The sequence below is a fragment of the Pleuronectes platessa genome, chromosome 2, assembly GCF_947347685.1.
Source record: "Pleuronectes platessa chromosome 2, fPlePla1.1, whole genome shotgun sequence".
Lineage (NCBI taxonomy): Eukaryota > Metazoa > Chordata > Actinopteri > Pleuronectiformes > Pleuronectidae > Pleuronectes > Pleuronectes platessa.
Window position 1 is genome coordinate 28,446,602 of NC_070627.1, and position 15,979 is coordinate 28,462,580.

A 15,979-nucleotide genomic window follows, 5' to 3' on the forward strand; every position below is an offset into this window, starting at 1 on the left:
CGCTGCAGAAAACAGAAATACAACTTTCTGACAGTCTCACTTGATGTCTGAGATTCCTAAATTAAACCAAAGGGCAAATTTCAGCTGAAGTCAGAATTCTGCTCACCAGGGTCTTGTACTCCACATCCTCTCGCAGCAGCCGGTTGTCATTGAGAGTGTACTTGGCCTTGCCTGTTACAGCGTCCACTGGTCCTTTATCTACCTGGTGCTTTATGGCCCTGAACAACATGTAGAGAGACTCTCCTGCTGAATCCTGTACAAGCACACAAACACAAGCCCACAGACATGCATGCACAATTAGTACTGACCAAACTCACACTTCAGGAGAGAATGAGGGGCTACAATGACAAGGCGGCTCTTCTACACCCTTTATATTAGTCACTGCAACTTTGTGCTCAAGAGGCTGAATAGTTGGGTCATTTTAATTAACCTCTAACAACTAAATTGACACCGGCTTTTTATGCATTTTATCTTCCCTCAGCGTGATGAAAGATTACTTAGGCACTTCACAAATGTGAATATTTTGGCCAATGAACTCCAAATCCTATTTCAGAGCTACACTAACCTAAATGGTTTCATTACAGTTAATGGATAAAATATATAAAATATGTGTGGACTGACCCTGAGGAAAGCATAAAGACAGATGGACATCCAGTTGGTCAGCAGCTTCTCGACCACTGTCTCTGTTCTACAGAGAAAAACACACAAGTTATAACACTACAAAATATTTTAAAACCGACCGCCATACTTTTGACTTTTCTCCTCCTCCTCCCTCTTCTTACCGTCGCAGCATCAGTTTGGGGTTCTTGGCTACATACTGCTCCACCAGGTCATTCAAGAGAGTTTTGAGGATGTCAGTGAAATATTCTAGTTTGCCATGAAGCGCCACCGTCAGCAGGGAGGCCACATAGGCTCGGTCTCTGGGAGAGAATGTCCGCTGGCTCTCCAGCGTGTGAATGAACTAGAAAAAGAAGAGAGGAGGTGTATTATCTCTCTTCTTGGCAGGAAAGTCGCTCCTAGAAAGCTGAATTTTGATGATTACCTTGGTGAGGAACAGTTTGCTGTTAAGCAGGTTGGATAGCTGCACCAGACCCTGCTCCACCGTCTGCCGCCGACACTCCTGAACATCCAAATCCCGCCTCAGCGGAGACTCTCGGTGGCCAGGGAAGAAAATGCGTTCAGCATACTTCCGGTAGTCAAGAAAAGGGATCCCTGAGCCCACCAGGTCACTGGACATGTCCATCATCTCCGTCATCAGGTCTGTGACAGGGTGAAGGGACAGGGGTCAGAGGGACTAGTTAAGTTTTAAGCTTCTCCTGTATAATACACTTAAATGTTGTGCTGGGAAATGCACAGATAGACAGATAAAAGCTGGTAAATATTGACATTGGACAGTGGTGAAAGACTAAAATTAAACTAAGGATGTAAGGAACATTAATCCAGGAACTGTGATGAAATGGAATAATTTGAGGATCTTGTGATAACAACGCTGATCTGTTGCTATCCACAAGCTAAAATAAACCTCCTTGTTCCTCAGCGTCTGGATCTCCTCTCGGTCATGTAACTTGACTCTGGCTCACACTCTCTTACCTGTGAACTCTTTCTTGCAGCGGTCTCTCACGCTCGTCTCCAAGTTCTCCAGTTGGATCTGGACCTTCTTGTAGTCCCTCAGGGCCTGCTTACTCTTCCTCCTGACAGACACAGACAAGAGCACAGGGTCAGGAGAGGAAGCGGCGAGGAGGCCAGTGAAACCACTTCTATGTTGGATCAGTGGTAGTACATTAGACTACGAGAAAGGCTGACTATAGCCCTTTTACCACTGGTATAAAAAACACCAGCACCCACAAACATCTTGCTTATGTCTGCAATGGGAATGGATTCAATCAGCATTCATTCCCGGCTCAAATTACTCTGCAATAGACACAGGTTTTAAACAGCTCTGGCTCTGATTGGAAGTGATCAGAATCTGAATCAGAATCAGAATGGATTTATTGCCAAGTAGGTTTACACCTACCTGGAATTTTCTTTGGTAAAAAGGTGCATAGAATTGAACATAAAACATAAAAACACAATAAGTACTTCACATAAGAAAGCAAAAAACTGAATTAACTAACAAAATAAGACAAAACATTGCGCACCAAAACACAGAGGCAGCCGTCCGCGGCGCCATCTTAGATCACACACCGGACACCCGGATAAATATTCAAATGAGCTTTCTTCTAATATATTTTGGCAGACTAGATGCTGACATTTCCTATGCAATGTAATAATGCAAACTGAACTGCTGGGTGTTGGCATGTATAATAACCATTGATGCGTTTGTAATTGCAAACAACACACAAAGCGATTTGTTTCTTTGTATCATGGGAGATGCAACAAAAGCAAAACAGCAAGGCGAGAGAGTGTCTCAGTTTGTGGTGTGGTTTATCACAAGGGCAAGCTGGGTCAAAAGAAAACACTGGTGACAGCCAGAGGTGAGTGTCCTGAACCCACATTTCCTCATGTGGTCCTTTATGACAGAATATGAGGTCAAAGTGGTTAACACTGCTCTCCCACTTTAAACTCTGTATCACTTACTTGGTGTCATTGTAATAACACTTGTTCAGGTAACTGTATCACATGTGACACAACATTAAGAAGTAATTTAACATTTTCATTTCACTGCATTCAAAAGGTTTTTCTACTACAGACTTATTTAGTCTGGGTTTTAGTCAATAACAATAATACAAATATATATTTCTGACCAGACTAACCATAGGGATGGTGTGGCTTTTATAAAGTGGCTTCCATGGAGCTACTTTCAATGCACTAGTTAGTTCTCAGTGTCATCAAAATATCGCTCCAGTGCTGCTCAAAAATTCCACCATACAAATAAACAATCAGAACAGATTATGTGTCAGTTTTCTGTTCCGATGTTATCTGCGCAGTAAACACAATCAAACACAGACACAGTCCATCCACTGACCTGTAGATGAGCACGATGATGAGGACAATGAGGGCCACGATGGACGCCCCGACTCCGACTCCAATCTGAGCCTCCAGGGGGAAGGTGGAGGGGCTGAGGTTGTCATACAGAACTTTACCAAGAGAGAAGTTCAGGTTTCCCATTTGGACCTGGAACACACACAACACTCAGCCCCTCAATTAAACAGTAAGAGGCTTACAGCAGCAATGATCACACTGTTCCCACCCTCCTGTGTTTACTGTGGCTGCAAAGTGAAAGCAGGTGAACTCACAGTGAACTCTGGGAGGTTGTCTGAACCCTCTCGTTTCTTGCCGTTGAGCCCTGGTGTGGGCTGCTGAGGTGGAGGCTCACAGTACAGATGGTTTTTGGTCAAGGTCTTCACAGCACACACCCCCTCCCCTATCAACACCACCACTTCGTCCTTAGTGATGGCCAGGTCCAGGTTTTCTCCCTGACAACACGTAAAGCAGAGGTTATATTGTTTCTGCTTTATAGTCCAGGCAAAGTACCTCATTTTGGACCCAAAAATTGAATTAATTGTAAAATAATTTTTTTCAGCATAGATCATTTCTATGAGGTGTCCAGAACAACATGATAAAATCCTAAGAAATCCTAGTTGAGGAAATATGTTTAATTCTCATCAATCCGAGATGTGTGCCAATAAGGCCAGGCAACAATGCACCCCAATGGGACTATTTATTTCCTTCACTCCTATCAAAATGAAACTTTACACAATGAAAGTACCCATGAAAAGTAAAAATGTTTGTATTACAAGTTTCTTTGAAAATGAATATTAATATACAAATGAGCTATACAATAATCGAATATGCCCAATATACACTCAAAGTCGCGTCGTTAAACGCTACTTGGCATGGATTATAGGCTCCTGTTGAATTGAAAGTGTTTCGAGAGATTGAGACCAAACTGCTGTTATTTGATAAGTAACTGCTGTTCCTGCCCCCTATAGAAGCAATAGTGACATGAATAAATAAATACCCTTGTCAGTTAGTAAAAACCAAGATTTCCTCTGACCTCCAGCTGGATGAAGCTGCCAGGGTTGTAGCGGTAGGCCTTCAGAGGTTCCTGCTGGTTTAGGCTGTGCAGGACGGGGTTGGGCTCGTAGCTGAAGGACTGTGGGTTCAAACTGCTGAATCCAAAGTGCAGGTTATCCAGCAGGAACTCCACTGTGACCTTTGACCGCCAGACGGAGGAGTCCACCATGGGAGAGTGGCACAGGATAAGGGTGGAGGAGTTCACCTCACAGCGTTCCATGAACTGACGATACAGAGAAGACGATCAGTAAAGAGAATGGAGAAATATTTAGTTTGCTAATATAATGGTCGGCCTCCTTGAGAATCCATTCAACTCTATGGATAGTTAACCTAGGAACTGACCCATATATTGTAGACATCAGAATCAAAACACATTTGTAATCTCAGACTGGGTTAAAACTTCAACTTTAGCTTTCAACTTCCCCCCCATGCGCTCTTCTGCACACACTGACCTGTTTGACAGAGCAGAGTGGGTCTCCAGGACAGACAGGGTCTGTAACCATCCTGACTGGCCTTCTTGGTGTCTTCTCTCTGTCCTCCCTGTGTGTAGTCCTCCTCTTCCTTCTCCTTCTCATTTTGCTCTGGCTGATGGACTCATATGGAGAGACCGTCACAACCATCCGGGGCTCCTGCACCACGTCCAGATTGTGCCCCGACACATAGATCAGTCGACCACCACTAAACAAAGAAAACAGTTTTAGCATTCACAGTAAGACCTTTCTAAAGTAAAGAACAGGAGGTCAAAGTTGAGGACTGTGAGACTAACTCCAGGAAGCTCTTGGCTGGAGCAGCGTGGGTGATGTTGGGATTGTGGGTGTAGCGGTAGGATGGAGAGTGGAGGTGACGCTGACTGCTGCCATAATGCAAGGTGATCCGCTGATCTCCTGTCTTGTTACTGCTGCCGGTCATACACTGAACACTGGAACTTTGCACCTCTGATACACTGTAGTGAAAGAGGAAGAGAAAGACAGACAGATTAATAAGTGACTTGATACTTTCTTTGAGTGTAACAGTTTCTCCTCCTCTCTGGTGCATGGACGTCAGAGGTCAGAGTTATAAACTGAGCAATAGCAAAAAACTACATTGAATCTAACTTTAAAGTAAAAACTGACTCATCATTTAGCCAAAAAACTTGTGTGTGTTTGTCTCACATGTTACAGGACACTCCTCCTACAGTGATGCTGAGGTCAGAGGGGCGGCCTGTCAGCAGGTGTCGGCCAGTGATTGTCAGGGACGTTCCTCCGGCCTTGGGCCCCCTTTGAGGAGACACCCCCATCACGAATGGGTCCTGACAGGACAGAGAGGATGGAAGGAGACCTGCATCAGCCACTCAAATGCACACAGGAACTCAATTTGGAGTAAGTAAGAATGTAAAGTTTATTTGTATAACATTTTTAACAGTCTTTTTGTGCTTTATATAGCCAATAAAACTGAGTTACACCATACAAATATTACAACAGCAAACAACCACACACAAATACAAAATAAAGAGATTAATACAGAGTCCAGTAAAGTGATTCAAGCAATATCTGGTACACGTAAATCACCTTAATACCTCTTTAAAGAGATTTTAAATGTTTAATCAGTTATCATAGAAGATGTACAGCACAAGATGTAGGTAGGGCTTGATGCTATTGTTACAAAAGGCCTGTCATCTCAAGTCTTTGGACAGGTGCGTGGGATATGTAATACATGTAAATTGTAAGATCTGAAAGAGCGAGCAGATGAGTAAAGGTGGAGTAGATTGGTTAGATGCATGGGGGTTGATGGTGCAGTGATCGATTAGTAAGCCTGACAATTTTGAACAGTTTTCTTTAAGTGAAGTTTTTAACCAGCTGAAGTTTGTGCCAGCAGTTGATTTTACCTTTGACTGAGCACTGACTTTTCACCAGAGCCTGATTTAACTGGCTGCTTTAAGCCAATCGAAAATAAGTGGCATTCATGAAGGCCGCAGATACGTGCAGGAGCCATTTAATCACCAGTTTCTCCACCAGAGAGCACTGCTGCTACACTACAACACACATCACAGCTCATCTGACTGGTGCAGGGCTAGAAGGGAATCAGTGTTAGTGGATTTGTTGATGGTCAGGCCCTCATTTTCACTGGTCGTACATATTTTTAATGAAAATAAACTAAGGCCCTCATTTCTTCTCTTGTATAAACTAGATAAGGCTAAAGGGTATGTGACAGCTGTGGAGGCTCCAGTATATCCTGTGTATATGTATGAAATCACTCTAATTGAAATATCTCTGGGGTTTGGACTGTTGGTCAGAAAAATCACATGTTGTCACTACTGTGATGGAAACTTTATACATTTTCTGACATTAAAAATAATTAATTATTAACTAAAGAGGAAACCGAGAGAATAATGAACAGTTTAAAAAAACTGTGAGCAGAAGCCTAGTTCAGTGTTGATTAATTCATTTTTGTAAGTGTGTGTCACAGAAAGCTCAATGTTTTTCATTCCATTTCCTGTTTTTGCCATATGCTACAATTCAGTTCAACACAACCAAATCTAATGCAGAGTAATTTGAATGAATCTAATGTACCTGGTAGCTGAATGACTGGCTGGACAGGCCAAACTCTCCTCCACTGACTTTCACTGAAACATGGCCCACCTTCTCTCCTCCACTGGCTTTGGTCCTGCATACAATCCTGGAAGACAGACATCACTTTTAATTTGCTTGAACATCAGGTGAGGAGCCTTCCTCTTCATTTTACTATTCATTGATATTACCCAAAGTATTTCAGACAAAAGTATTGAAAATGCTGCTTAATCCACACTGAATTCTATAAAAATCCCTTAAAAAAACACAGCAGGTATTGTGTACCTGGAGGAGACCTCGTAGAGGCTGGGGATGACGGTGCAGGCCACTCCGGCTACTGATACAGAGTCAAGGATGTCTTCAGCCTTCTGGCCCAGGTTGGAGCCGGATATGGTCACCTTGGTGCCTCCTTCCAGCAAACCAGAGAGTGGCTCAATCTGAGGCAGGTACAAAGACTTTTGTAATTGTTTGGGGTATCTTTACTTTTAATGATTTATTTTAAGGTAAGCACATTTTCATTTTGAAACACTAATGGTAAAAAAGGTCTGATTAGAAATCATGCAAGTTTCCAACACTACAGCCGTTTTCAGACATGAAACCAGGTGTGTTCACAACAACACATATCTCCAGAGGGTTCAGGTGAGAGAGGTGCAGCATGTAGAAGCAGGATGTAACGTATTCATTTTGCTGCAGGTATCACATGTTTTTGTTTACAGCGCATTGACACTGGCGTTGGGCCTTATAACAAAAAGCTCTCTTGACATCTTCATATGTGTCTTCTACGTTTATATTTTTTATTTTGTGCCTGTCCGACTCGCTCGGAGGAATCCTCTGGAGAATCTCTTTCTGCATTATCACATCTGCTCTTTCTGACATTCTCCAGAGATATTATTTGCATTCTCACTTAGAATGAACGTCGATTATTTGTTCAGTGCATGTCTGAAAGCAGCTTGAGTAAACAGGTAAGTGAGGCCTGTACTCACAGAATGGAGGACTGGGGCCGGACATGTGTGCTGTGCAGGTTCACTGCAGGAGTCTGAATACAGGCAGCTGGCCTGAGCAGTGCCACACCACACACAACCATACTTCTGGTCAGCTGTATGACAGCGGCTGCAGTCAGATCGGCCCACAGAGCAGTTGTACAAAGTCACTGATGGCAGGAGAGACAGAATAGTGTATGTTGAGGATTAAATGACATTGGATCTTTGGAGATAATACAAATAACACAATACAATAAAAATATGTATACATATAAATAAAAATCTAATAAAGTACAATCAAATGTAACTTTGGCCTCACCATAGAGATCATTAGAGCTGTCCACATGGAAGGTGTCCCTCCTCTTCACATACACCATGGCGTTGTATTCCTCCACTGGAGCGGAGTACGTGTACTAGACAAACAGCAAATGGTTTCATTGAAAGAGACACTCATCTGCTTCTTGTTACACAGTCACAATAAAACACATTAATATGTGACAATGAGTGGCTGCACATTATCAGACCTGGTGTAGCTGACAGGTAATGTCAAAGTTGAATGGATTCATATCATCAGTTTCCACGTAGGCGTCCACCACCACCGTCTGCCCTTCAATGACCAACACACACTCGTAGTCTAGGTCTGTGTCCTGAACACGCAAAAGACGTATATGATAGAAATCCCTGGACAGTTAATAGGATCATTTCTGACATTGTCTGTATTTATATGGCGCTTTTCTAGTCTTGATGACCACTCAAAGCACTTTACATTACAGTTTGCCATTCACATACAGTATGTTCATGCTGTGTGTGTTACCTGATAGAGGTGCAGGTTGCGGGCTAGTAAAGTGATCTTCCTCTCCACTCTGACAGGGAGCAATGATGAACCCTGGACCTTCTCCACACAGGGACAAGCTGAAGAACCCCAGCTGACGAAGGAGCCCTCGTCCCCCTGTTGTTTATGACACACACACAAAGTATGAACACACATATCCTTTCGTCCTCACTCTCTTGTTTGCATGACTGTTATAGATGCTTTTTTGAAATTGTTTGCATACTACAGCCAGAGAGGGCTCTAAATTTTGGGGATTTATTTTCATTAAAGCAACAAAGCTGGAGAAAGCTGCCTTAATAATGTTCTAGTAGAAGATAAGAAAGCGTACAGACATTCCGTTGAACATCAGTTTCTCGTCCCTTCACACAGAGCCTTCACATTCCACACTGTTCTCCTCTGTGGTTCTCTGATTGGTAGAACAGTAGGTGTCCCTCTGTCTTCAAGAGCCTCCTGAAGACTCACATCCTCTCCTGACAACATGTCTAACTAGCACTTACTGTGCATGTCTTCACCTGATCTCCAGCACTTTGTCTTATTGAACAGATTAAGTCCTTTGTACTTAATTCAAGGGTTCCTCCTTTGGAAATTCCCTCCTACTTCACCTCCTCCCATTTACCTGGGAAACTGCTTCCTGTAGCTCCAACCACAGAATCTAAACAAGAAACTAGCTCACCTAGATCAGTCTTTCAGAACCTGGCTGGTTGCATAGTGGAGGCATAATTTTTCAAAGTTTGCACTGTGTACATTACAATAAACCAGTCTAAACAACACCCTATTTAAACAGTAGATCGGGAAACCCTGAGACTGTGCTCATCTGTCCTGACAGATTCACAATTTAACCAATACTTACCAGTGCCAGATTATTGTAGGCATAATGTATTATCAGCCTTAATGTTCATCCTAAAATTCCTGATTAAAAATGTACTGATGATTATTTTTAAGTTTCTTCATATATCTGATCTTTTAATTCCCTAATTCCCTCTGCACTGCTTGCAATTTTCAGGTAAGGGTCTGCTGTCACTTCCTGACTCTAGGATGATCTAATTATTAATGATCTTGTATCTCTATTATTGTTATTATCATCGTTAATTATGTACCTCCTTCTAGATTTTTTACCATTTGTTGTGCAGCACTTTGTACTTTGTGTTAAAAAGTGCTCTATAAAAAAAGTTACTATTGTTATTATCATTATACTTTCATACACATACGAGGTATGTCCCTCCGATAACCGTTTTTAAAAAACTGTTTCCTGTAGCTATTTAGTTCTTGTCAATTGCAATTCATTTTCATCTCAAACGCAAACAATCGTCCTTTTTGGAATCAGTTAATGACAAAAAATAACAAAAAGAGCACAGGTGTCAGACAGCAAAGGAGGAGCAGGGAAACAAGGGAAGAGCAGGAAGCTGGTTGAGCTTTGGTCCCATAGCAGGAGTAGAAAGTCCATTCAGGAGCTGAGAGCGTTGAGAGGCTGCTGAAGCTTTGAGAGGAAAAGTAGAGGAAGAGAAGAGAAGGAAGGACGTGACTGGAGGCGGCTGAACTCACCGGGAGGAAGGCATCAGCCGAATCATACTGGTAGTCCATCTCTGAGTCAGTATTCAACAGGTGGGGGTACGATGGGGCTGCCTGGTCAACCTCACCATCACCTGACAGCACAGTGGTAGCTGAAAATGTGGCTGTGTCATTTTCTGACTGGACAGCTTCCTCAGCAGGGACATCCACTTCTTCCGTTGGCCAGAGGAGCACCTCAGGGTCAGCGGCTGGGATACCCTCCTCTGAATCTTGCGTGGACATCAGTATCGGCGGATGGGTCCGCTCTACATAGAAGGAGGGCTCAGAGTAAGATGGTTCATCCACTGGGTAGGGCGTTGGCAGGGGGAAGCCAGATGAGTTGGGGGTGGGAGGCTCAGCCAGGCTCAGTGCTCCCTCAGCTTCCTGGGTGTCGTTGGGGGGGGACTCCGTCACCACCCCCAGGGGGAAGGAGTCTGGTATCATAAGAGGCATTGCAGGGTCCAGATCTCCACTTAGACCATCAGCCATGGTGACAGGCAGTAACTCTGCAGTCCCCACTGCAACAGTGGGCGTAACCACAGGACCTGCAGTTACACTCTGAGTGACAATGATGAGCTCTACCACTTCTGTCTCTTCTTCCTTCATGGTGGTGCCCTCTGGAGGCGTGGTGGGGGCTGCTGTAGTGGGTGGCAGGGTGGCGACCGGTTGAGGGGGCAAGGTGGTCAGCTCAGGGCTGCTAGTGGTTGTGGGTGGACTAGTGGGCGTAGTATGGGTGGTTGGCTCAGGAGTGGTTGCTACAGTGACGGGGGCTGCAGTTGTCGTCGTTGTGGCGACAGTTGCTGTTGTTGTGGAAGGTGTGATGGTGGTTGTCATAGTGATGGTTGTCAGGGCAGCTGTTGTGGTACTGGCTGTTGTGATGACTTTAATAGTTTTAGTTGGGGAAGGAGCTGAGGTGGGGAGCTCAAACTGGGGAAGGGGGAAGGGGGGAGGAATACAAAAAAAATAGGAAATAACCAATAACTGAATTTAAATGTGATGTTACACACATGAGCTGCTGTTATTGATACATGCAGATCAATGATGATTGTTTCAAATAATGCAGGCTTGTATTGACGAATGAAGCACAACTAAACATCATGAGGATTAATGAATGTATGACTGAAAAACTGACCATTCATACATTCTCCTGTTGAGTTCTGATAAATCTTCGGGGAACTGAGAGTATGCTATATTCTCTCTGCCTGCTTCAGTATTTTTTTGACCACTAGCAGCACTATGGAGCAAAGTTTGTTTGTATCTAATGTATCAGAGTAAGTGCACGCACCCATGTGCGATGCAATAATTATTTTTGTCAGTGTTTCGTGCCACTTCACCCACTTAGAGCTGGTGGAAGTGTCACGCCAAGAATACATTACAAAATTAAGGAAAGAACAAAAAATGCTAACTAGCTAATATTATTGCAAATCATGTAAGTCATAAAAGCTATGTGTTTTTGCTTTATAAAGAGGAAAAGGGATGTACCTGTAAACGGAAGGAATAAACACAATGTGATATGGTCAGAAAAACTGACCACTGAATGATGTGTGATTAATATTGGCTCAATTCATTTAGAGTCAGATTTACCTTTAGCCTCAGCGTACCCTCAAGTTTGCTCTGTATAGTTGATCACAAGGCCAAAACACTTGACGACGCTGAGGTGCACAACTGAGGTTATGGCCCTTACATCGGCTGGAGGCTACTAACAGCTGCTAATATCTAATGGTAGTTGGTAACTTATATTGTCTAAACGCCTTTAAACATACAAGGGATATTCACCATCTTGTCCTATATTCTAAAATATGGTCATCTGACTGTTGAAGCAACAAGTTACGATACAGGTTTTTATTCTAAGCTCTAAATTTAATTTAACAGTTATATTTTTCCTCCATTCCTGTGCCTGTTATTTCATTGATGTCAACCTCACTGTTGACTGTTGAACTAATGCTAACGCCACTAATATCATGAAGCATCAACAGGAAATGCAAGACATGGCCATGTTTATTCACTTTTGACAGTGTGTAATGTGTAATTACAGCTTGGAGCAATGGAAAAGTCAGGAACAGCCAAAACCAGTTTTAACATGAAGACAACATGTTGCTGTTGTGCCACAAACTACTTGTGCCATGTGCAGCAGGATTGGCTGCACCACACACAGGTACAACAGTTTGTTGTATTTCTGACAAGGTAACTGCTGAAGTAGTAAACTGCACCTTCTGTTGCCAAATCCAAACAGCAATTGAGACTTAAGAGTTTTGTAACTTTAAATCTGAGTCAATAAGACATTGCAGTCAGTGTTGCTCCATTCATTACAATCCACCAAATCTATAACCAAAGCTCTCTTGACATCTCCGTCGGTACCTCATACATGTGTGGCACCGCTTTTTCGTCCTGAGATCTTGTTATCTCCCCTTCCCCTCACGCCCCAGTTAAGCATCTGTTGCGTGTTAGAAACATCATCAACCCACCCACTTACTTGCGGTGAATCCTGTGGAGGATCTCCTGTGTTCTCACATCGGCTCATTATTATTAACAAACTGGAGTTTATCCTAGGGGGCTGGTCGGAGAAGCTCCATAGAAAGCAAGGAGCCTCTCACTCATTCAAACACATTTGTTTTCTCCGGAGAATATCCCAAACCTTATCCATACATAATTCAATACATTTCTGTAAGCAGCTTGAGAGTTGTGAACACTCAACGATAAACCATATAAATCTTTGTATTTGAAACTTTAGTGAGTTCCACTTTTTTGCAGCTGTAAAAGGCGGTGACTTACGTGTTGGTTGTAGATGATCACCCCCTGCTCACAGGTGGGCTTGTGGGTACACAAGTGCTGATGAACGCACCAGTTACAGCCCCACTGGCTCAGAACACACCCGCGACAACTGCAGATAAACAAGAGAACATAGGGATAAGGGACAATAAATAATAGTCTTGTAGCGAGACAGATGTAGAAAATTAATTCAGTTTATGGGCTATTAGGAGAAAAGTGCAGAGGTCTAATAAGAGGTATAGACTTTTATCTAAAAGTGAGAGACAAAACAAGAGAGAGGGATAGATATGTAGAGTTAGATCGGTTTAGACAAAGAGAGGCGAGACCACACAAAATAATCCAATTGCTGCAAATCTGCTGCCAATCAGTGGTAAGAAAGGTCAGTGGTCTAAATGAATCTAGCCTCAGACTCTTATCAAAAGAGAAAGGGAATAGAGAGAGAGTCTGATAGGTTGAGCATGTGTGAAAACACGCTGAAGGAGACCAGGAGGGAAACTAAGCACAATGATGTATGAAGTTTTCCTCCAATTTTATGAGGGGTCATTTTTATTAATCATCTTCAATTTCTCAAAACAAACATCTTTTTTTTTCTTATCTATAAAGTCTCTGTTATTGGATATATCCTGTGAACTGACCTCACCACTGCAGGACAGAGCTCTTGTTAACTGTCTCACAGTAGGAAACAGTACCACTTTTAGTTAAATCCTGTGGTAAATGAACTTAAACTGATTCCATCATTGGTTGGTGTAGCTTCACAGCAGAAGTCCGTACCAGTCTTGTAGATATCTATAAAGGTCGCTGCTCAGTGTGCTTTTAGTTCAGCTACGTTCAGTTTGGGCGGCTGTGGCTGAGGGGAAAAGCGGTCGTCCTCCAACCTGAAGGTCGGCAGTTTGATCCCCAGTCTTCCCCATCTACATGCCGAAGTGTCCTTGTGCAAGATGCTGAACCCCGAATTGCCCCATCATAGAACAACAAAGTGCTGCTAATAGATGCACTGTATGAATGTGTGTGTGAATGGGTGAATGTAAAACGAAAACGTAAAATGTAAGAGCTTTTAGTGGTCATCAAGACCAAAACCATTTCCATGTCATTAGTTTTTTTTTTTTTTAAATGATTCTGTTGAACCACAATTTAAAAGCATTGTTTGATTTTCATCATTAAATTTTCAGTTAAAATTTTTATTTATTATTACTTTTGTCAGTTTCAGGTTATTTCGGTGACCATTACGGGTTTTTCTTTCTTTAACAGAAGGTTACCAACAATTTTGCCACGTGGTTATCTAAATGTAACCGAGTCTCCAGACTTAGATAATACTGTGGTTGGAAAATAACTAATCTGAAGGTACTGGGTATGTAGAGGAGAAGGGAAAAGTATAAGGCATTACATTTCTTTTTTATACAGCTCATTTATTATTTTTAACTAAAATATTTTTTATAGATAGATTAATTAAGGAAATATATTTGACTTATCTGATCAAATTTGACAAAATCATATAGCTTAGGGTATCCATATTTACTATGGATACCCTAAGCTATATGAGGGTATCCATATAATATATGGACACCCTCATATAGCAGACTAACAGACTTCAGATTAAAAGCAGTCAAATAGAGAAAGAACCATTGTGCAATTGTGACTGGAAGATAATAATGAATAATAATGGTGAGCCTACAAAAGTACTAGATCATGGATCATTAGTTTTTCTAGTATTTATTAGTGCTTCACTAGTGGTATTGATTACTAAACCTTAAACTTGCTCATTTTAACAACAATTCTTAAAATGACCTTTAAGGTATGAAAGAGATGAGGTCAGATGTGATAATATTCAGCTCACTTTATTATCATGACCAAGGCCTGTAAATTAACTGAGAGGTCGAAAAGAGAGTTGTATTGGCATTATACACAGAAAGTTAAAGGCTCCGAGCTGAAGCTAAGATATACAGACCAGAAACCTTTATATAGCTTAAGAAAGTATTACGAATACTTGTAGTACTTGGAGTAATATTTAGAGTAATTAAAAGGAAAGCAGGAAGAAGAAACGGAAGAGCAGACATCAGACAGACAGGTGAAGGGCGAGCTGATGCTGAGACAAAAGAATGACCAAGATAACAATTGGGAGAGGAGGCTGCTCCAGACAAAAATGAGGAGAGCAGGTCAGGAGACGACAAGGAGAGCAGCACTAATAAATCCTTGGAGGTAACTCACGGCATGCTGCCAGATAGCCGCTTCACAGCCATGCAGTCATAGAAGATGAAATCCCTTGACGTGACCGTGACGTTGCCAAAACGAAGAGACAACGTGACTGTGACAAAGTCTGAAAAGAACAAAACACAGAGAGAAAGACAGCGTGAGGAAGAGCTGAAAACAACACAGCACAGAGCTGAGAAGGCAGCGCTCTGAATATATTTGGTCAGGATTATCGTCTCTGATTAAGAAAGTCTGGGATAAGCACGATGTTCCTCAAAACATGGCAAGGGAACGTGGGAGAACGTTTGTTCCAAGCAGCCAAAACATAGAGGCCTAATAAAATCCATGTGTACCCTCCGGCCTCAGCCAAGGAGAGAGCAGACGTAAACACAGTGAGACTTCCCTCATTTAAACAAGTGTAAGCTGCATGACGATTCACTGCACACACGAATTTCAGTCTAATTTGGTCAACATTTCTAGCATATATGCTCTCACTGTACACCCCAAAATAACTTTAGAGATTAGAGAACATGGTGACACCGCAGACACAGGAGCATTCAGAGGATCAGACAGGGTTTAACAAGTCAGCACTTTATCCAGATTATCTGAGTCTCTTTATTTGGAGTTAACAATGAAGTGGGCAGACCTGAAATGTCGGTAATAATCCCTTATAGTAAAAGAAGAGTGGCCAGCGCTGTATGATAAGGTTGAGGCAGGAAGTGGATCAGTAAAGAGATGGATCGTCAACAACTACATTTTTCTCGTCTCAATAAATTTGTCCTTAGTGTTAACTCTTTTGTAGCCAGCCATCTAGTGTTATTGGCCCTCTTCAGACCTGGTATTAAGATCTGTCCTGAGAAATCTGACCACCGTTCACACATGGGATAAAAATGTGTCCTAAATGTGTATCCTGTGACCACTTGATCAGATCTCACTTTGCCCTCTCTATATGCACATATTCAAGTATGTCATTTGTGTTCGTGAACACCAAATTATGTTGCTTTCACCCAGTCGGAGTTTACAGATGTGTCTGATGACGATGTTGGTGTGTGTGTGTGTGTGTGTGAGAACAGTTTCCAACATCTTGGAAGGATGTTGTA

The 15,979-nt window shown here is 42.3% G+C and overlaps 1 protein-coding gene across 2 annotated transcripts in view; it reads right to left on the reverse strand.

Moving 5' to 3' along the window:
* The window catches only part of plxnb1b (plexin b1b), a 98,934-nt gene that overhangs the window by 6,400 nt on the left and 76,555 nt on the right, over positions 1–15,979 (reverse strand). For both annotated transcript variants that reach the window (XM_053429750.1, XM_053429742.1), the window contains exons 10-29: positions 14,898–15,006; positions 12,696–12,804; positions 9,918–10,850; positions 8,358–8,492; positions 8,068–8,190; positions 7,863–7,956; positions 7,547–7,713; positions 6,849–7,000; positions 6,567–6,672; positions 5,169–5,305; positions 4,784–4,960; positions 4,470–4,695; positions 3,998–4,240; positions 3,237–3,416; positions 2,966–3,114; positions 1,591–1,691; positions 1,043–1,260; positions 783–961; positions 622–688; positions 107–253 (exon numbers count right to left, since the gene is read on the reverse strand). In XM_053429750.1, the coding sequence (XP_053285725.1) occupies positions 107–253; positions 622–688; positions 783–961; positions 1,043–1,260; positions 1,591–1,691; positions 2,966–3,114; positions 3,237–3,416; positions 3,998–4,240; positions 4,470–4,695; positions 4,784–4,960; positions 5,169–5,305; positions 6,567–6,672; positions 6,849–7,000; positions 7,547–7,713; positions 7,863–7,956; positions 8,068–8,190; positions 8,358–8,492; positions 9,918–10,850; positions 12,696–12,804; positions 14,898–15,006 (3,752 nt within the window). The remainder of the gene's footprint in view (positions 1–106; positions 254–621; positions 689–782; positions 962–1,042; positions 1,261–1,590; positions 1,692–2,965; positions 3,115–3,236; positions 3,417–3,997; positions 4,241–4,469; positions 4,696–4,783; positions 4,961–5,168; positions 5,306–6,566; positions 6,673–6,848; positions 7,001–7,546; positions 7,714–7,862; positions 7,957–8,067; positions 8,191–8,357; positions 8,493–9,917; positions 10,851–12,695; positions 12,805–14,897; positions 15,007–15,979) is intronic.